The sequence below is a fragment of the Silene latifolia genome, chromosome 2 (assembly GCF_048544455.1).
Source record: "Silene latifolia isolate original U9 population chromosome 2, ASM4854445v1, whole genome shotgun sequence".
NCBI classification, from domain to species: Eukaryota; Viridiplantae; Streptophyta; class Magnoliopsida; order Caryophyllales; family Caryophyllaceae; genus Silene; species Silene latifolia.
Window position 1 is genome coordinate 4062640 of NC_133527.1, and position 22252 is coordinate 4084891.

The 22252-nt window shown below is 38.1% G+C and overlaps 1 protein-coding gene across 1 annotated transcript; it reads left to right on the forward strand.

Annotated features, from left to right (window-relative positions):
• The first annotated feature begins 274 nt into the window (after nucleotides 1–274).
• Nucleotides 275–21938, forward strand: LOC141627608 (alpha-L-arabinofuranosidase 1-like). The gene is made up of 11 exons (XM_074440844.1): nucleotides 275–285; nucleotides 372–564; nucleotides 666–779; nucleotides 891–962; nucleotides 1034–1134; nucleotides 1263–1319; nucleotides 1507–1699; nucleotides 1919–1975; nucleotides 21319–21448; nucleotides 21542–21702; nucleotides 21804–21938. The coding sequence occupies exons 1-11, from the start codon at nucleotides 275–277 to the stop codon at nucleotides 21936–21938; spliced, it is 1224 nt and encodes a 407-aa protein (XP_074296945.1).
• Nucleotides 21939–22252: the final 314 nt, after the last annotated feature.

A 22252-nucleotide genomic window follows, 5' to 3' on the forward strand; every position in this document is an offset into this window, starting at 1 on the left:
GACAATATTTTTTGTGTTCCTAGACACCAGTACTACAAAAAAAAAAAAAAAAAAAAAAGAAAGACACCATTAATAAGAAACCAGTTAGAATTTAAAACCGGTTGTAGGAATTGTTTGTTTCTTTATGTGAAGATAAGGGTTGCATTTGCAGAACAAGAAATAAATTGTGTTCTACATCAATGTGAAGGCTAGTTATCTTTCCTTGCTTGTTATTTTCATTAATGATCAGCTAAGATGCCCTTGGATGAATCCTAAACTTGAATTTGATCTTTTAATGGTCAGTGAGTTAAGAACAAGAAATAAATTGTGTTCTACATCAATGTTATAAGAGTTCTTATATCTTTAATTCGTAAAACTTGTCAATTATATAGGTGGAATCCAGATGCAATACTCATCAGTTCATCTACTGTTTATGGCACTCCTAGTTACTGGATGCAACATTTCTTTATCCGGTCAAGTGGAGCATCGCTCATCTCTTCCACTTTACAGAGCAACGATACACTTGTTGTTGCATCTGTAATCAGTTGGAAGGGGGCCGATAACCAGAACTACATAACTGTCAAGGTTTGTAGCTAGTATTCTGTTTTTACATGACATGGATCCTTTAATAATAAAACGGAAACTATAGTACATTGTTTAAACTAAGTAAAAAGAAACCTGTATAGTATATTATGGTTTATAAAGCCCTGAAACAGTCTTATCCAGATATACAAGCTATATCTAACTGCGATGGCAGCAGAGTTGCATTGCATCATCCAGCGGACATATTTGACTATCATGTCAGTTTTTTCATTATCCAAATTGGTTTTGTATCTCTCTATTCAGAGTGCTTAAAACAGTTTTCGCATTCGATATAAAATGACATTTGTCTTGTGGCTTGTGCCCATCAGATATATACGAATGCGTCCGACATGTTCGCTCATCAACATCATTTCGATTCCACGCCACGTGGTGGGGCAAAGGTATGTTTAATTATATCCCATATGTTTACATCAACCATTCTTTGTTGATATTTTGTTGATACTTTCCACAGGTTTTTGTTAGCGAGTATGCCGTGACTACTGATGCAGGGCTGGGAAATCTACGCAGCGCACTAGCAGAAGCCGCTTTCCTTATGGGAATAGAGAAAAATAGGTAATGTCTATAATTCACATACCAAAATAAACGACCTTGACATTCGTTGACTTTCTGTGGATTTATGCAGTACTAGTACTAGGGCTGGCTCCTCACAAATTGGAGTTTTTATTTTTCTTTGTTTGCAGTGATGTTGTTGCAATGGCTTGCTTCGCTCCGCTCTTAGTTAATACTAATGATAGGAAGTATGCGTCTATCCATCTTTCCTTGCTTGTTATTTTCATTAATGATCAGCTAAGATGAATCCTAAACTTGAATTTGATCTTTTAATGGTCAGTGAGTTAAGAACAAGAAATAAATTTGTGTTCTACATCTCAATGTTATAAGAGTTCTTGTATCTTTAATTCGTAAAACTTGTCAATTATATTTTAGGTGGAATCCAGATGCAATAGTCATCAGTTCATCTACTGTTTATGGCACTCCTAGTTACTGGATGCAACATTTCTTTATCCGGTCAAGTGGAGCATCGCTCATCTCTTCCACTTTACAGAGCAACGATACACTTGTTGTTGCATCTTTAATCAGTTGGAAGGGGGCCGATAACCAGAACTACATAACTGTCAAGGTTTGTAGCTAGTATTCTGTTTTTACATGACATGGATCCTTAATAAAACGGAAACTATAGTACATTGTTAAACTAAGTAAAAAGAAGAGCATTGACAACTTGAAACCTGTATATTATGGTTATTGATTATTCTGAATTGCTATGGTGCAGGTAGTGAATTTCGGCAACTCCACAGCCAATTTCACGATCAAGTTTGACGATCACCAATGATCCAATCAGACCATCCTTACGTCGTCAAACGCGTTCGATGAAAATACCTTTCAAGATCCCACTAAGGTATGTAATCTATTCACTTAGTTTACTTACATAATTACATCAAGTACTCAACTATATCAGCCTTACCAGAACCAGCCATAAATTTTCCGACGATGGTAATAAAACCAGCTCGTAACATACCAGAAACAAGCAGCTTCACTTTCCACACTTATAATTGTAATTGTGACATAAGCACAGATTTCTTAAAATCACTAGCATATTAGAAATAAACAGATACCTCAAAATATCAACGTTTATACTCGTGATATTGTTAAAACTTAAAACCCGATAATTAAAACGGGATCCTAAGCATGTCATTATCCAACAGAAACGGGACAGGGGAATACAATCAGGGAAATAAACAGATACCTCAACGTTTATACTCGTGATATTGACACTGCTAAACTCAAAATCAGACAGTAACGCTAACTCGCAAAAGGGTAAAATCGAAAGATAATTTTAATCCATGAGGAACAATAATACAAGTAGTAAGGCGCACCTGGATGTTATAGCTAATCGATTCGTAGAGAGCAGAGAAACAGACGGCAGAGGCGTCGTGAGCAAAGAGCAGGGAACAAAGGCAGGGGAAACCCTGTGGTTGATTGTGTAACAAAGGCGGCAAAAACGGTGGTTGAATAGACGGAATCGGGAGTTCAGGGGATCGTGGGGGATTTGGGGGATTAGGGTATGTGAGGAAGATGAGGAGGCGCGCGCAAATGAACAGCAGTTTACTTGATAGCAAAGTCTTTTTTTTTTAATGTCTATTGTAGTTAAAACCGTCATAAAATTTTTATGTGGCGGTTTTTAATACAGAAACGTTATTATTTATCACTACGTTTAGTGTCATTATTAATGTCGGTTATATGAATAACCGCCACAAATTAGCTATGGTGGCGGTTCGGACTTGGAATCGACACAAAAAATTGATTTTATTGTGACGGTTCTTTATTAAAACCGCCACAATGGACTTAATATAGCATAAAAATTTCGTTCCCGCCCTTTTTTTTTTGCTTTTATGTCATTTTTATTAGAACCGCCACGATAGCTGCGACACGATAGGGGGTTTTTCTACTAGTGTGAATTAGGTGTACCTTTTTAAAAATTTTATTCTTAACTTAGTTAATTAACTATTTTAAGCTAAGAATAAAGAAGTACAAGACTTGAGAAACTTAATTGAAGGTAAGTTCACAAGAAGATACAGCAGTTCTATGTCACGGTATAGGTGACTGTGACACAGAACTTGATTAGGTACATGCGAGAAATAGCAAAGTGGAAGAACGTAAAAGTAAATGAACAAACAAACGACATTTTAAAAATTGGTTCAGCCTCTACTCCGAGGCCTACGTCCAACCGTTATTTTATTGTTTGTTTAGAAATTTACTCAAACTTACTAAACCCCTTACAATGAAAATAACTCGCCAACCTACTCCGGTTGCACTCAAACTTAAAGCTACTCCGCTTCAAGAGTTTATGGTTCTATCTCAAGGTGTTACAGAATCTTGAATCTCAAAAGTTCACTTAAATGAACATGGAGATTACAATGAAGATCTAACACGAGAATCATGGAACAAACTCATCATGTCACAGTACAGCGAACTGATACTTGGAGGTTTTACAGCTTTTTTCCGAAAAACAATTTTGAAGACTTAAAATCAGAAAAACGTTTTGCAAATACTTGAAGAACAAAGCTTTCAATGCACAAATGATTTGCAAGGTTTTTACAATAAATGCTTTGGAAGTCTTAAGAAATAAATGTGACTAAGACACTCTATTTATAGTGGATTTAGTCTTAGGTAAGTACACTTTGAAGAATTAAATCCAATATAAAAATGATAGCTTTGAGTGATGGTAAGTGTTAGACTTGTAGGCTTGGGGCTTAAGAAATCAGAAAACTTAAGCTTCTACACTCAACATGTGACAATTTACCGAAATGGCAAAAAGCCTTTCTTACTTTAGAAGTTTGACAAGTCTTCTTTGTAACACCCCCATACTCCAAGTGCCTTACCAGGACCACTCAGGTATGAAGACATCACCATCTCGGTCGCCCGAGGTATGATAATCAAATAGACAAAACAGAAACAACATTTATTATAAGTAGTTTAATGAATAAATACAATCCTCAAAACCAAACCAAAGTACGATACATTATTCTCAAATGACTGTTCTAGCTGAAATGTAAAATAAACTAAAGCTACAGCGGAAGACTCCTATCGTCATGTCGTGGCATCCCAGCTATCCCAGTACTCATCTCAATACCTGCTCAATATCTGCTCACCATCCCCGAATGGATCACCGCAGGTTTACAAAACAACACCGGGTCGATTAATCACACAATCAATATAGATAACAACAATAAGACAAACAGACAAAATTGAATCATCACATACACACACACACCACCAACTCCCATCATCTCAATCCTGACTGTCCACTGGACCAGCCCTGCCAGTGGGGGACCGCAGCCGTTCCCACCTAAGCCCCGCTCATCATACCGAGCGATAACCCTGTCCATTAATGTGCACATCCCCTTCCGTGGCGGGTTCCACGAAGGGCGAAACTAGGGCGTGAAGTCACTCCCGCAAGTGACCCCACTCAGCCGAGAACGCATCTCGAGAACCAATCAAGAACCACCACAATCACAATCACAATCACAATCATCATAACAAACAACTAACTACAGCACATCACCAATATCCCATTATGGGACTAATATTGAGTAGGAAATCCTACCTGGAAAGCACAACACGCAGAGGTATCTACAAAATTGTATCAAAACGGCTCCTCTACGAATTCTCCTCCTACCATACAACACATAGATGCTACCATTCAAATACTACTCATAAAAACCCCCAATTCCTAAATTAGGGTTTCATCAATCTTAACAAAACATTATAGAAATTATATTAAAAGCTTACCCTCGACGCAAGGAATCCAACGACACAAACTACGATACGAACTGACCGTCTGAACTCCGGGAATTGTCAAGAACGCGATTAGGAAGAAGACTAGTTGCTTTCTCTCTTAAACAGGTTTTAGGTTTTGTAAAAAGTGATTTAGAACAAAGACGAATATGTTTAAATACCTTAACCGTGTAATTAACAAAACCCGAGAAAACTCCCCCGTAAAACCGGACACTCGATCGAGTACCCAAGGTACTCGATCGAGTACCCCCCTACTCGATCGAGTGCCCCAGCTACTCGATCGAGTGCCCAACAGGTCAGAAACTATTTAACTTCGCAACTTGCCCTTACTCGACAGAGTAAGGGCTACTCGATAGAGTACCCCAAGACATATAAATACGGAGTATTACAGTCTTCCCTCCTTAAAAGGAACTTCGTCCCCGAAGTTCAAACCACCACTAAACAAAGGTACTCCCCTAACTTTCCCGACTCAGCAACCGAACATAAAACATGATACAAACCCAAGACAAACATCCCGACACAACATATAAAAGGTGTATAAAACTCTTAAAAACTCTCGCGATCATCTCCTACCCCCCTAAAAGAAACAAGGTTACGTCCCCGTAACCATACATACCTGATCAAAAAGGAAAGGGTAACGCACTTTCATGATATCCTCTGCCTCCAATGTAGCTTCCTCAGTCTCGTGGTTAGACCAAAGGATCTTAAGCAAAACTGTCTCACCACTCCTAGTCTTTCTAACCTTTCGGTCTAGGATTTGCTTAGGTACCTCAAGATATGATAAAGACTCATCTAGCTCCAAGCTCTCTGCCTCCAACACATGTGACGGGTCACTCACATACTTCCGCAGCTGCGATACATGAAACACATTATGCACTCTCTCCAACGCAGCTGGTAAAGCCAAACGATAAGCAACTTCCCCAACTCGCTCTAAGATCTCATAAGGCCCTATAAACTTCTGACTTAGCTTGCCTTTCTTCCCAAATCTCATAACCCCGCGCATCGGAGATACTTTCAGAAGAACCTTGTCCCCAACTTGAAACTCTATGTCCCGACGATGTAAATCTGCATAACTCTTTTGTCTGTCCTGAGCTGCTCTCATCCTTTCCCTGATCATCTTAATCTGTTCCACCATCTCATGTACCATCTCTGGTCCTAAAACCACTGCCTCAGCACTATCGTCCCAACAGATTGGACTCCTACATCTCCTCCCATACAAAGCCTCAAACGGTGCCATACCAATACTGGTGTGATAGCTGTTGTTGTAAGAAAATTCTATCAAGTCCAACCTCTGCTCCCAGCTACCACCAAAATCCATCACACAAGCTCTCAACATATCCTCCAGAGTCTTGATTGTTCTCTCAGTCTGCCCATCGGTCGCAGGATGAAATGCTGTACTCATCTTCAAAGTTGTTCCCAACGATTCCTGCAACTCCTTCCAAAACCTCGATATAAACCTCGCATCTCTGTCAGACACTATGTCCTTAGGGACTCCATGTAACTTAAGCACGTTCTTTCGATAGGCCATAGCCAATTGTGCCTTAGTCCATGTATCTTTCATTGGAACAAAGTGAGCTGACTTGGTCAAGCGATCCACTATCACCCAAATCATGTTGTTACCTTGTTGACTCTTAGGCAAACCCACAATGAAATCCATGGAAATGGATTCCCACTTCCACTCAGGCACCTCTAAAGACTGAATCTTACCTTGAGGTCTTCTCTGTTCCCCTTTAACTCTCTGGCATGTCAAACAACGGGACACAAACTCAGCTGTCTCTTTCTTCATCCCAGGCCACCAAAACGTTTTCTTCAAATCCTTGTATAGCTTATCTCCACCTGGATGAACTGAATATGGTGTGCAATGCGCCTCTGTCATGATTGTCTTTTTCAGCCCCTCATCATTAGGAACACACCACCTACCATCAAACCTCAAACTACCATCTGTATGAATAGAAAAGCGGGACACTGTCCCTTTCTCTACCCCAGCTCTCCACTCAACTATCTTAGGATCCAAAGCCTGTTTACCTCGAATATCATCATAAAACTCAAGTCTTCTCTTGTCATATCACCCATGGCATCTCCTTTCCGCATCATATGTATCCCAAAGCTCGCTACCTCATCCCTCACCTCATCAAAGATAGAGTGTACACGAGAAATGTACACTCTTCCTACTCAAAGCATCAGCTACAACGTTGGCCTTCCCTTCATGATAGATAATTTCCATGTCGTAATCGCCAATCAACTCCATCCACCTCCTCTGTCTCATGTTCAACTCCTTCTGCGTGAAGATGTACTTGAGACTCTTGTGATCAGAAAATACCTTAAAGATTGCTCCATAAAGGTAATGTCTCCAAATCTTGAGAGCAAACACCACTGCACCCAACTCCAGATCATGAGTAGGGTAATTCTCCTCATAAGGCTTCAACTGCCTAGAAGCATAGGCAATCACTTTACCATTCTGCATCAACACACATCCCAACCCATTCTTCGAGGCATCTGTATAAACCTCGAAATTCTCGCTCCCTTCAGGCAATGCTAGGACAGGGGCTGTGGTCAAACGCTCCTTTAATGTCTGGAACGCCGTCTCACAACCCTCATCCCAACGAAACCTGTTCTCTTTCCTCATCAACGCTGTCATCGGTCTAGCTATCTTGGAGAAATCTTTCACAAACCGTCTGTAGTATCCAAACTAAACCCAAGAAACTCCTAACCTCAAAGAACATTCTTTGGTGCTTCCCACTTTGTCACCGCCTCAATCTTCGCCGATCCACACTACCCCATCTTTAGAGATCACATGCCCCAGAAAAGCAACTTTCTCTAACCAGAACTCACACTTGGACAGCTTAGCATACAACTCATGATCCCTCAAAGTCTGCAACACGATCCTCAAATGCTCCTCATGCTCCTCCTTAGTCTTAGAGTAGACTAAGATATCATCGATAAACACTACCACAAACTGGTCCAAGAACTGTCTAAAGATCCTATTCATCAAATCCATAAACACTGCCGGTGCATTAGACAACCCAAACGGCATCACCACATACTCATAATGGCCATACCTCGACGTGAAAGCTGTCTTTGGTATGTCCACCTCTCTAATCTTCACCTGATGGTACCCCGACCTCAAATCAATCTTAGAAAAGACTGTTGCGCCACTCAACTGATCAAACAGATCATCTATCCTTGGCAAAGGATACTTGTTCTTTATCGTCACACGGTTCAACTCTCTGTAATCTATGCATAACCTCAAAGTTCCATCTTTCTTCTTCACAAAAAGAACTGGTGCTCCCCACGGCGATACACTTGGTCTAATGTATCCCTTCTCTATCAAATCATCCAACTGCTTCCTAAGCTCCTCCATCTCCTTAGGACCCATACGGTACGGTGCCTTAGAGATTGGCCCCGTCCCTGGCTTCAACTCTACCGTGAAATCTATCTCCCTCCTCGGTGGTAACCCCGGAATCTCATCGAAAACGTCGAAAGAACTCTCCCACCACCGGTATCTCATCAACTGTCGGACTCTCTATCCGGTCATCTCTCACATGGCATAAGATCAAAGGACATCCCTTCCTCGGGTAAGACTTCAAGGTGACAAAAATGCAATCAACTTAACTTTGGGTTTGACTAGAAACCCCCGGTAAGACACACTAACACCCTTAGGACCTCTTAAGGACACTTTCTTTTGATGACAGTCTATCTTAGCTTTATACTTTCCTAACCAATCCATCCCAACTATCATCTCAAAACCGTTAAAAGGAAACTCTAGCAAGTCTACAGGGAAATCAACTTGCCCAACTACCAAAGATACATCTCTAAACAACCTCCCACACGGTACAGACTCACCCGAAGGTATGAAAACTTGCTCCCTAACAGACTCATATACTCTCAAACCCAACTGTTTTACATGACTCGAAGACACAAACGACTGAGAAGCCCCCGAATCAAACAAAACAAACGTAGGAATACCATTAACAAGGAATGTACCGGTGATAACGTGCGCATCTTCCTCGGCTGCCTTCTTGTCCATCATGAACAACTTGCCATCGGTCTTCCGCCCACCTCCCTGGACGGACAAGACTAGGATGCGGTCGGCTTAGCACCCGACCCTTGATTGTTGTTGTTGTTCATCGGTGTCTTCCGATAAGAATTACCGCCGTTGCGGTTGCCTCCACTCTGGTAACTCGACTTCCCGGTTTGGCCATGATCCAGCCCGGTCATTTGCTCGCGAAGCTCTGTGCAGGTCTCTGAAAAGATCCCGGTGCACTCGTGCACTCATGTCTCTTGTGGCCTACGCCACCACAACCAAAGCAGGTCACTCCCTAGCTATTGCTCACACTCCCACGGCCACGCCCAAAGGAAGTTCCAGCACTAAACCCAGACCCAGAAGAAAATCCCTTAGACTGATTGTGGTTGCCTTTCTTGTAATTAGATTGGCCACCACCCTCGCTCTCAGACTTCCTCTTCTCTCCACCTGACCTCTCCCGAGCCATCTCCACTAGTCTCTCGGCTCTCCCGGCCCTCTCATCGCTTCCTTTACATCGCAAGGACTCCCACGGGTAACTTATCCATAATTTTCGTGGTTAGCCCTCTCTCAAACCTCAAAGCCGATTCTCCTCACTCAAACCCATATCTTCAAAGATATCTAGATTTCTCATTGAACTGCCTGTAGTACTCAGCCACAGACATCTCAGCAGTCATCTTAAACTTGTCGAACTCCTCTCTCAACTTACTCCTCACATGTTCAGGTACGAACTCCTTCCTCACAGCCCTACGAAACTCCTCCCAAGGTATAGCAGGTAACCCTTGGTTGGTATAAATCTCCTTGGCACTCACTTTCACTGAATCCCACCACTTGCCAGCTGCCTCCCTCAGATAGAATGCAGCCTGATCCACTCTCATCTCATCGGACAAGAACTAAATCTAGTATGTTCTCCATCTCCCTCAGCCAACTATCAAGGAGGTTAGGCTCCTCAACTCCCTTGTACTCCTTCGGGTTAAACCTCGCAATATAGAGGCTGACTTTAGCATGGTCAACCTCCTTCTCCTTACCCTTATCCTTGTCCTCATTCACTTTCTTTAGGGTCTCAGTGAGAGCATCCTGGTGCTCTAACATCTTGACGATGTCGTCCGTAGTCATAAGCTCAGCTCTCGCATACAAAGCATTTCTCTTGGGCGGCATCTTGAAGCTATATAAGAAAGGGTAAACATAAACACACGTACTAAACCTCAAAACACGAAAACGCGCTGCCCAGAACCTACTCGATCGAGTATCCAAACCCACTCGATCGAGTGACGGGCTACTCGATCGAGTGCCCCCATGTACTCGATCGAGTACCCAAACTCCAGAACTAAACAGACCTTCTGATCTCCTACCTACTCGATCGAGTATCTAGGCTACTCGATCGAGTGACCCCCTACTCGATCGAGTACCCCTAGTTACTCGATCGAGTGCCCCAAAACACGATTCTGGACTCAAAATCGCCAAAAACCCACCCGATCGAGTTAGTCTCACTCGATCAAGTACCACCACTACGTAAGAGCTACCCGCATGTTACATCATATACTAACATGCTAAACTTTCATAAAATCACATGATATCATAATAAATATGCTACGCATCTACTCTACTATCAACAAGATCAATTCACCATGCCATTAAAGCCACATTGTAAACATCCAACATGTTATTCCAACATCAAGTCTACACATATATTACTTTTCTTTCACATTCTCAACTTCTCTTCAACATTCAACAATCACACACTTCATCACATTGTTAACAAGTTAACCAAGCACACATATACTCGACAAACACTTTCCCCCGTGACCGGTTCAAAGTTGTAGGGCGACCCCCGCGACTTTAGGACGTCTCCCAAGCCTTTGCACTAGCTCCTACAACTTTTACCCCGGGTTCATTTTTAATTGACTCCCTATGTTCATTAAGTTCATTGGTTACAGGTTTCAGGATCGTCGCTCTGATACCATTTGTAACACCCCCATACTCCAAGTGCCTTACCAGGACCACTCAGGTATGAAGACATCACCATCTCGGTCGCCCGAGGTATGATAATCAAATAGACAAAACAGAAACAACATTTATTATAAGTAGTTTAATGAATAAATACAATCCTCAAAACCAAACCAAAGTACGATACATTATTCTCAAATGACTGTTCTAGCTGAAATGTAAAATAAACTAAAGCTACAGCGGAAGACTCCTATCGTCATATCGTGGCATCCCAGCTATCCCAGTACTCATCTCAATACCTGCTCAATATCTGCTCACCATCCCCGAATGGATCACCGCAGGTTTACAAAACAACACCGGGTCGATACTAATCACACAATCAATATAGATAACAACAATAAGACAAACAGCAGACAATTTGAATCACATACACACACACACCACCAACTCCCATCATCTCAATCCTGACTGTCCACTGGACCAGCCCTGCCGGTGGGGGACCGCAGCCGTTCCCACCTAAGCCCCGCTCATCATACCGAGCGATAACCTTGTCCATTAATGTGCACATCCCCTTCCGTGGCGGGTTCCACGAAGGGCAAAACTAGGGCGTGAAGTCACTCCCGCAAGTGACCCCACTCAGCCGAGAACGCATCTCGAGAACCAATCAAGAACCACCACAATCACAATCACAATCACAATCACAATCATCATAACAAACAACTAACTACAGCACATCACCAATATCCCATTATGGGACTAATACTGAGTAGGAAATCCTACCTGGAAAGCACAACACGCAGACGGTATCTACAGCTGTATCAAAACGGCTCCTCTACGAATTCTCCTCCTACCATACAACACATAGATGCTACCATTCAAATACTACTCATAAAAACCCCCAATTCCTAAATTAGGGTTTCATCAATCTTAACAAAACATTATAGAAATTATATTAAAAGCTTACCCTCGACGCAAGGAATCCAACGACACAAACTACGATACGAACTGACCGTCTGAACTCCGGGAATTGTCAAGAACGCGATTAGGAAGAAGACTAGTTGCTTTCTCTCTTAAACAGGTTTTAGGTTTTGTAAAAAGTGATTTAGAACAAAGACGAATATGTTTAAATACCTTAACCGTGTAATTAACAAAACCCGAGAAAACTCCCCCGTAAAACCGGACACTCGATCGAGTACCCAAGGTACTCGATCGAGTACCCCCCTACTCGATCGAGTGCCCCAGCTACTCGATCGAGTGCCCAACAGGTCAGAAACTATTTAACTTCGCAACTTGCCCTTACTCGACAGAGTAAGGGCTACTCGATAGAGTACCCCAAGACATATAAATACGGAGTATTACATTCTTTGCCATTTTGGTAAAAGGTGTTTGCACAAATCTAGAGGCTTAGTCAAGTGGGCTTGTGACTCCAAAATTTCAGATTATTTTCAAGTTTCTGAAAATTCAAATGTTTAAGGTTTAAAGTTTGCAAAGTTTTGACACTTAAAAACATTTGGACGAAAACTCCTCCGTATGATAGTACCAGAAACCACGGTACAGCGTACCGTTGCATGGTTTTGCTATTACTTAACTTAAATGAGAATGTTACACTTACTCTTACATATATCGACTATGGCTTTGGAAAGTATCATTGTCTTGACTTCCTTGATTGGCTTGATCATCTTGAATCATTGTTGAAAGTCCATTTGATTGCTTCATTCACTAATTGTTTCAACTAAAAGCAAACAATCAAATAACAAGGGGACTTGGCATCATCAATCTAATGTGTTCTAACATTCTTCTTTACTATGGCCTTGGTTTTGCTCCATGGTATGTAGCTTTTTTTCCTCAAATATATAATTTAATTAAGGTTTTTTTTTTCAAACACAACTTTTTAAAAACATTTTTTTTTTCCAAATACCACCTTTTAAAAAAAAAAAACTTTTCAAACACAACTTTTAATAATTGAGATAAGGTGGCTTTCAGTTTATATTTGAGATAGCAAACAAAGTCGGTTTGAGGTATTTTTGGACTCGTTGGAAAGGTGGGAGTACATGCTTTCCAGGGATTGTCAACATGGTGGTCAAAGGTGGCCTTATGTGGAGTCGATTGGTGCATAAAGTAAGGCTGGTCAGAGAAAGGGGTATAAGTCTGGGATTACAGCGGGTGATTATAGGGTTTTTCATGGGTCTTTTAATGGGGTTATGATGATTTGTTTGGTCTAAAATTTGGCATGTAGGTTAAAAGGAGTGCAAGGTATGTCGTAGTTGTGTTGTTTGTGGTGGTCGTTTGTTGCAAGTGGTTGTTTGAGGAGAGCAAATTGACCCACGAAAAAATTCTACTTTAACTTACATCAACCATATATAATCAGCCTTACTTTATACATAAATATACCCCACATAAGGCCATCTATGACCACCATGTTATATATATCTTGCATACTATGGCATGATGTATCAAATTTTTTCTTTTATTATTCTCGCATTAATTGGGATATAAAATGGCATGATCGCTATGTCAAGCGTACTCCAATTAGTTTGTTGTCTTTGCTAACTAACACCCAATTAAAACTAACGACTGGGTGTATTACAACTAAAAAATATGGCCACATAATAGATTTTATGACCAATTTTTGTAGCATTTGTAACCAAGTTTGTTTGTTGTTAATTCTCTTTTATTTCTTCTAGTATATAATTAACTATATGTTTTGTTGATGAAAACATGAGCAGGGAGCGTAGCAGATGATTGTATGAGACCTATCACCCCATATTATCTTGCAGAATGTAACAAGTTAACGTGTGTGGAATATTGTGTTCAACATTCCCCGGGAGGATGGACAAACGGTGCTTGCCTTGATCAACATGCTTGTTGTTGCCAAGCCAGACCACCTAACAATTGAGGCCATGCATTATTAATTGATAGTAAAAGAACTATATTTTTTTCATGTGAATTGTGAGTTTAATGAATTCAATAATAAAGCATTTGATATATTTACAGACTTTTCTTACCTATAATGGACAGACCCAAGATATCTAAAGCTTTTTTTTTTATCCAAATTTCATCTCTAGAAGCCAAAAATTACTAAGTATATTTTAGAGTCAATTAACAATTACTCCATTTTACATATCAGTTTTTTAAAATAACTTTTTTTTAAAATTTTCTTTTTAATTTACTTCCTTAAAATGCAATTTTAGCAAAAATTGCTTCAAACTCTAACTTAAGTCACTTATTTCATCTGTTTTATGAACTTATTACGTTTTATGAAATTGTATTTTGAGAGAGTAGTTTTTAAAAAAAATATAAAAAATAAACTGGTATGTAAAAAAGAGTAATTGTTAATTGACTTTATATTTTATTTCGTGCAATGTATAAAAAAATTAAAAAAGGGAACACTATTTTTCGTGTCCTCAAGTGCAATTATTTGGTGGGCATTAACAATTTACAGCATGCATGGCGTTAACAAGTAAATTCAAAAGTTTTTAAGAATTGAGGTCCAATAGTTTTGGACCAAAAATAACTAATAACGAAACTCGAGATAAAACTCAACACTGTCAAATTTTGTTTCTTACTCGTATTATTTAGCGCCCAAAAATGATATTTTCAACCTGCCTCTTAAAATTTATTTTTTATGAAATTGAGATAAAAAAACACACAGAATAGACTATTATAGTAAGTAGTTTGTGAAGTTGAAGATTAAATTTTTTTAAAAAAATTTGTGATAGCAAACTACATTTTGTATGGCCGATGAGCGGAAAAGCACGCGGAAATATTAGTAAAAAAAGGGTTTTTTTGTCAAACACAACCTTTTAATTTTTTTTTTTTTTTCCAAACACCACCTTTAAAAAAAAGGTTGTAAAACACAACCTTTAATAATTTTTTTTTTGTTAAACACGACATTTTGGCTAGAGTTTGAACACTTGCAATCGGGTGACTTTCAGTCGATGTTTGAGATAGCAAACGAGATCGGTTTGAGGTGTTTTTAGAAGTACAAGCTTTCCAGACGTTATCAATACGGCGGTGATAGGTGGCCTTATGTGGGGTCTATTGGTGTGTAAAGTAAGAGTGGTTAAGGAGTGAATTGGTGTTTTCCTAATTTGTTTTTACCTCTAATTTACTCTTTGACCAACCTTACTTTACACACCAATATGCCCTACATAAGACCACCTATCACCACTGTATTGGTAATCCCTGAAAATTTTGTACTCCCACCTTTCCAAAGAATCTAAGAACACCTCAAATCGACCTCGTTTGCTACCTCAAATATCGACTTAAAGTCATCCTATTGCAAGTGGTTAAACTCCGGCCAAAATGTCATGTTTTACAAAAAAAAAATTATTAAAGGTTGTGTTTTACAAACTTTTTTTTTAAAGGTAGTACGTGTTTGGAAAAAAAAGTTTTTTAAAGGTTGTGTTTGATAAAAAAAACCCTAAAAAAAGGGCGGGTATTTCTGTAAAATGAATTATACGAGTAGTAAAAAGAGTCAACCCTACACGATTGACGATATCACATTAATTATGTCACACTTGTGAAAATGTACTAGTAAGAACATTATAAAAATTAATGGTTATACCCTTATAAAATTAAATCTTCTAAATTCTCAATCTTATTAAAGTAAATTATTTTTCATCTTTATAAAACACTTTTCTAATTATAATTTGCTTCCTTAGTCAGTTCGGGCGAGAGAAAATGTATATTCCCTCAAATTTTAAACTCTCTCTCTAAAACCCATTATTTTAGACGAAAACCTCGCCCTTATTTATTTACTCTATCTTTCCTCTCTTCCTTTCTTTCTTCTATACCGGGGCCGATTTGGGGGTGGAAAGGGAAGGCAAGTGCCACCCTCAAATTTTAGAAATTGTTGTGAAATAAAGAGGAGAGAATTGTAGAGAGAAGGTAGAGAGAATATGGACAGAGGAAAAAAGAGAGACAGAACCGTATTCTTATTCCATTATGAGGAGTATATATATACACTATACAATAGGGTAGACTTTCCTTAATATAATAACTCTAGAATATCCTAACATATGGACATCCATATAATATTACATAATAATATTTCATAACACTCCCCCTTGGATGTCCATTACTGAAGAACATGCCTCCTTAAAAACCTTACTAGAAAAACCCTGTGGGAAAAAACATTAGAAAGGAAAAGAGTACAATATCTTCTAAACACGCATAACAAGCTGCCTCGTTAAAACCTTTCCATGGAAAAACCCAGTGGGACAAAACCACGGATAAGGAAAAAGAGTACAGCACGTGTCTACTCCCCCTGATGATTACATAACTTGATAAATCTTGAAATGAACCATGCTTTGACGTAACTTCTCGAACGTTGAATAAAATCCATTGTAGTTGATAAACTTGATATCTCTAAATCCTTGATAATTTCAATCTTCATATTTCTTTAATTCTCACAATCTGGCTGTAGTCATTTGTGATGACTCTTGAATCTTCATTTCAAATAATATTTTCCACAATAGTGATAGGGAACTTCTTGATAGATGACATAACATTATATGTTAAGAATAACGCATCTGAATAATAATAATAATAATAATAATAATAATAATAATAATAATAATAATAGCATATCAATGCGCTTATTGTGCTACCTCGTTAAAAACCTTGCTAGGAAAAACCCATTGGGACAAAAAAACCTAGTCGAAGGGAAAAAGAGTGTAGCCATCATTCCTTAATTCCTTGTATTAAGGAGAATCAACCCGATAATTATTGAATAAATCATCCAATACTTTTGAGCGCTTTTCTTTGCTAAACCACATATGTATGGATTGGTATTCTTATTAGAGACTTTGACTACATTATTTTCCAATCGTTATGGTACTTCTGGACCATAAACTAATTTCACATGTTTAGCATGAAGCTCATTTAAATCATTATTCTCATATGCTCAAACTTCGGGTTGAGACAATAATAATTTCCTTTCAGTAAACTCTACAGGAGTTTGAATATGCCATTTTGGAAATAATCACGATAACCTTTGAATCGTGTCACTGAGGTTCATAAATAATCCTGAATTCTCAAAACTCAATTAATCAAACATCATCATTTGATGATCATTTATAAGAGGCTGTAAAATATATTTCTTCTTTTAAACATTTATCAAAGTATAACAATATAATTAATTATGTGCATGCATATGATATGTAACTAATTCTAAACAACATTCTAAAACAATGCAATAATGTATATATATTAAACTAAAATGCAAATGATGAACATAATCTCTAAATGCACATGACGATGACTCGAAAATGCAAATTGTACAGTTTCTTTTTCAATATTCAAAATTTTGATTGACTTCGTGTCAATGGATGGACTTCAGGTCCACGAGCTCATTCATAATCATTGATTATGTGTCGACAATAAAACTGGACTTATTTATAAGATCCCCATTATCTAGTCCATTAAATTCCGCGCGCAAATGCATATCGGTTCCTTAATCATATCGATATAATTTCAACATCTCGTGATATTGTCAGTACTGAATCACTGATATCTGAATATATTTGGTACCATTCATTTTTTATATAGGCCATCTATTATCATTTAGATATTTATGTCACTTTCGGGACATCCAAATTTATTTACTCCATAGGAGTACCAACTGCCCAAACTTGCCATTTTCTTATTACTAGAAATATGTAAACCGATATGACTCTCCCACTATATTTCACGTGTGCTTTATTGTTCAATTTGGCAAGAATCTAATTTTTCATTACATATATTTTCTATGACTAATGTATAGCTCGCTATACCACATATAGGGCTAAACTGTCTATAATTAAATCATAGATTTTAATGTAACATATCACATTTTGATAAGGTGATAAAAGTGGTATCATAATACATCTTCATAACCAAATGAATACCATCATTTCTAATTCCATGAACCTCTTGATGTATTTTATATTGAAAACAAACCACTGAACTTATTCAGGTTCAGTTGGGGATAATTTACTTGTTTGTTTTTACCAGCTTTTCCTTATCATTCTCCCCCTAAGGTGGTAAAAACCATAACCACCATAGACCTTAATTTTTCATATCACCGATAAGAATTTATATGGGCATTTTTGTATATTAACAAAATCTTTTGGGGAGTAACATATAATGCAGTTGGATTTTAAATGCGCTGAATCACAATGCCCAATTCGGAGACTAACGATTTCATATAATAATCAAACTGTGATCTCCAATATTAAATATACTCAGTCTTCGTGTAATGTCTTGCCTTTAATAAATTTACACACTACAAGAAAACACGACAAAGGCGACAGACATACTACAGTCGCCAAATTGGCGACAGAAAAAAAAAAACGGGCGACCACTATCCGTCGCCAATTTGGCGACTATACCTTTTTATCCCAAAATCCGTATGAAATCCACGGGCGACGCAATATTATCCAAATTGGCGACAAATCGATCGCCAAATTTGGCGACCATTACCTGTCGCCAATTTGGCGACCAAAACGGTCGCCAATCGCCAATCGTCATATATTTTTTTTTGCCAGATTCTCACCCCGTCCCCTTCATTCACTTCAATCAACTTAAAGAAAAAAAAAAAACGCCCAAAAATCCGACGACCCGACGCCACCACCAACTACAACGACCACCGGACGCCACCACTCGCCGCCGCCATCCGCACACTACATCCCTACCGACCCTTTGCTTATAATAAAGGTTTGTTTTCGACTCAAATCGATTTAATTACTTCAATCCTTCATATTTTGTTTAAGTTGTGATGCTTATTTAGTATCTAGTTGTAATTTATACATTAGTGATGCTTATTATTGTATGTAGTTGTAATTTAATTAGCATTTTTGTTAATTAATTTGAGTTAGGGTTAGAAATTGGGGTTTTTGTTAAATTAGTAATGTGATTTGATTAGGGGATTGTATAAGGTAGTATAGTTTTATGAAGGTAGAAATTGGGGTTTTTGTTAAATTAGTAATGTGATTTGATTAGTGATGCTTAGTTTTAGTAATATTGAAGTAGTATTGTTGAAGGTAGTATAGTTTTATGAAGGTAGTATAATGTTAGGATTGTATAAATTTGCCTTATAATTAACCAAATTAAGTTAGAATGATTTAATTAGCATTTTTGTTAATTAATTTGAGTTAGGGTTAGAAATTAGCATTTTTGACAACTTGTATAATTAACCAAATTAATTAAGTTAGAATGATTTAATTAGCATTTTTGTTAATTAATTAGCATTTTTCTTGAATGGAATGAGCATGATGTATAAATTTGTTAAATTAGTAATGTCATTTGATTAGGGGATTGTATAAATTTGCCTTATAATTTTGACAACTTGTTTAATATATAATGACCTAGTACCCGTTCAAGAATTACTCATTAGGAGCAATTCTTGAATAGTCCCCATTTTGGGACTGTCTTTGTACGTTTCAAGTCACTTAGGTAGTAAACACATAGTTGTGATTTTATTAATGAGAAAAGAATTTGGTTGCAAATTTCTCCAATGTTCTCTGAATACATATGTGGAATATGTATCTTTTCCACATTGTGTATTTGGAGAACTAAGGGGAATTGTTTGCGAATTTTTTCTCATTAATAATTCACAAATGTGTGTTTGCTAGTGACTTGAAACGTACATTGATGGGTTTAGGTTGGAGTGATAAGGACCCAATTGAAATCTTGAAATTAGCATAAAATGGAGGATGAGATAACCATTGCTTTTTTTGTTGAAATTAAATATTATTATTTAAAATGGTTAGTTTGCTATATATTGCTTATAGATTAAAATGAAGAGATCGAACGTAGTGGATGTACGAAGAAAGAGTAGATAAGAAGAAACGTCCTATCGCTAGATTTGTAAAGGGAGTTCGTGGATTTATTGAATTTGCTAGATGTCAAGATTCATATGATTTGGAACAACATAAACTTAGGTGTCCTTGTACTAAATGTAAAAACTTAAAATATTTATTTGACATTGAAGTAGAAGAGCATCTTGTTACAAATGGTTTTTTTCCAAACTACTACAATTGGATCTCCCATGGAGAAAAATATTATCCCGAAGAACCTCAAATCCAACAAAATGAGAACCCATATAGAGAAATGGTACTTGATGCCTTTCAGTCTAATGATTTCATTAATGACGACCGTGTACCAATGATTGATGAAGAACAACCAAACCCAAGAGCAAAAGCCTTTTTTGACATGCTAAGTGCTTCCGAAAAAAAACCTTATATGAGGGGAGTAGAATGACATTGTTACAAGTTGCATCCAGGATAGTTTCTTTAAAATGTGAGTATAATATGCCATTTAAAGCCGTTGATAGTATTGCTACGTTGGTTGAGGATGTTATACCCGATAATAATGTTATGACCCTAAATTTCTATAATACCAAGAAAGTGGTCAAAGGTCTTCAACTTCCACATGAAAAGATTGATGCATGTCCTAAAGGATGTATGCTTTTTTGGAAAGATGATGCTTTGCTTGACAAATGTAAGAAATGTCAAAGGGATAAATATGAGACAAGTGAAGGAAATATTGTTTTGAAGGGGAAGAAGGGTAATAAAAGGAGTGGAAAGAGAAAGAAACCAATAGCGAAAAACACATTAATTTATTTTCCATTAGCTCCTAGACTTCAAAGAATGTATGCCACGAAAAATCTTGCCAACCAAATGAGATGGCACAAAGAAAATCCTCGTACACCAGGAAAGATGTGTCATCCGAGTGACGGGGAGGAGTGGAAGCGTTTTGATAGGTTATATCCTGATTTTGCCGAGGAACCTCGCAATGTGAGACTTGGCTTGTGTACGGATGGGTTTGACCCTTTTGGTCGATTTGGTAGAAACTACTCGTGTTGGCCCGTAATGACCACGCCGTACAACTTACCTCCTTGGCTTTGTCTGAAAAGACAATTTATTTTCCTCTCTTTACTTATTCCCGGTCCTGATAACCCAAAAAACCATCTGGATGTTTATTTACAACCGTTGGTGGAGGAACTGAAGTATTTGTGGGAAGTTGGTGTAGAAACATTTGATGTGTCGAAGAAGCAAAATTTCCAACTAAGAGCTTCATTGTTATGGACTATAAATGATTTTCCCGCATATGGTATGCTATCAGGATGGGCAACCGCTGGGCGAAAGGCATGTCCTTATTGCATGGATAGGAGTAAAGCATTTTATCTTCCTAATTCCAAAAAAATTAGTTGGTTTGATTGTCATAGATGTTTCTTACCGGATGGACATATTCATAGAGAGAACAAGAAATCTTTCTTAAAAGGTAAGGAGGTGCGTGACAATGCTCCGGTTCGACTCCAAGGGGATGAGATATGGGAGGCTGTACGTGATTTGCCAACAACTGTCGATGGGACTGAAGAAGAGTTTAAAGAGTTGAAAAAGAAAAAAAATGGTTGGTTTAAAAGAAGTATTTATTTATTCTTTTTACCTTATTATTAATTTGTTTCTCATCTATGTGTTTACTTTTTGTAGCGTGTGTTCTATTGGCCAACCAACCTTGAGCGCCTAGTTTGGCAAAGGTATAATGACATTGGCAAGAAGAGGCTAAGGGACAACATGTATAAGGTGTCTAAGAGGAAGAAGGCGCCATCTTTCATGAAAGGTATTTAGTTTCTTTTAATACCCGTAATTAGTTAAAATTCATTACATATTTTGAAAATATATTAATTAATAATTGTTATTTTATTGATTACAGGTTCGTCATATGAGGAATATACCAAGTACCGGAACAGTCCTGAGTTCAAGGAAGCATCGGCCCGGAACAAGATCAACAGGAAAGGAGGAGATAAGGATGCGGAAGTTGAGCCTACTCATTATGGAGGGTCTCAATCTTTTCATGATCGTGTGGTGTTAGATGTAAGTTATTTGTCTTGGCTTTTAATTTAATAGTCTTCTAATTTAATTAGTCTCATTAATTATCATGTTTGAGTAACAATTTCCTTGTTTTTTTCCGGAAGACCAAGAAGAATAAGGGTAAGGTACCCACGATTGTTGATCTCTTTGTTGACACTCACGCAAAGAAGACAAGCAAGGGCAAGTTGATCTTCGCGAAGGAAAAAGATCAACAATTATATGTAAGTGTCAAAAAATAAAAATTTCTTAGCTTTTTAAAGTATATGTTTTATCAATTTTTAGATAAGTAACCTCTAACCATTAATGTTTTATCAATTTTTTAGGAACAATTCCTTGTCCGTAGGAAGAACAACCCGGAAATTGATGACAATGAGCTATGGTTTGATCTTGTTGAGGGGTTCCAAAGAGGAGATGTGTATGGAGCCGGGTCGGCAAAGGAGATTTTCTACCCTCCTACAAGAAGAAGAGGGTCAATTTCCTCCCAACAACAACCTTATACCCCAAGTGTCGTGAGTGTGCTCCAAGCTCAATTAGCCGCCGGGAGAGGCGGGAT

Coding starts and splice junctions, on each gene's coding strand:
- LOC141627608 (XM_074440844.1), top strand. Junction 780..890: donor CGGACATATTTGACTATCAT/GTCAGTTTTTTC, acceptor TGTGCCCATCAG/ATATATACGAATGCGTCCGA. Junction 21,703..21,803: donor ATGATCGTGTGGTGTTAGAT/GTAAGTTATTTG, acceptor TTTTTCCGGAAG/ACCAAGAAGAATAAGGGTAA.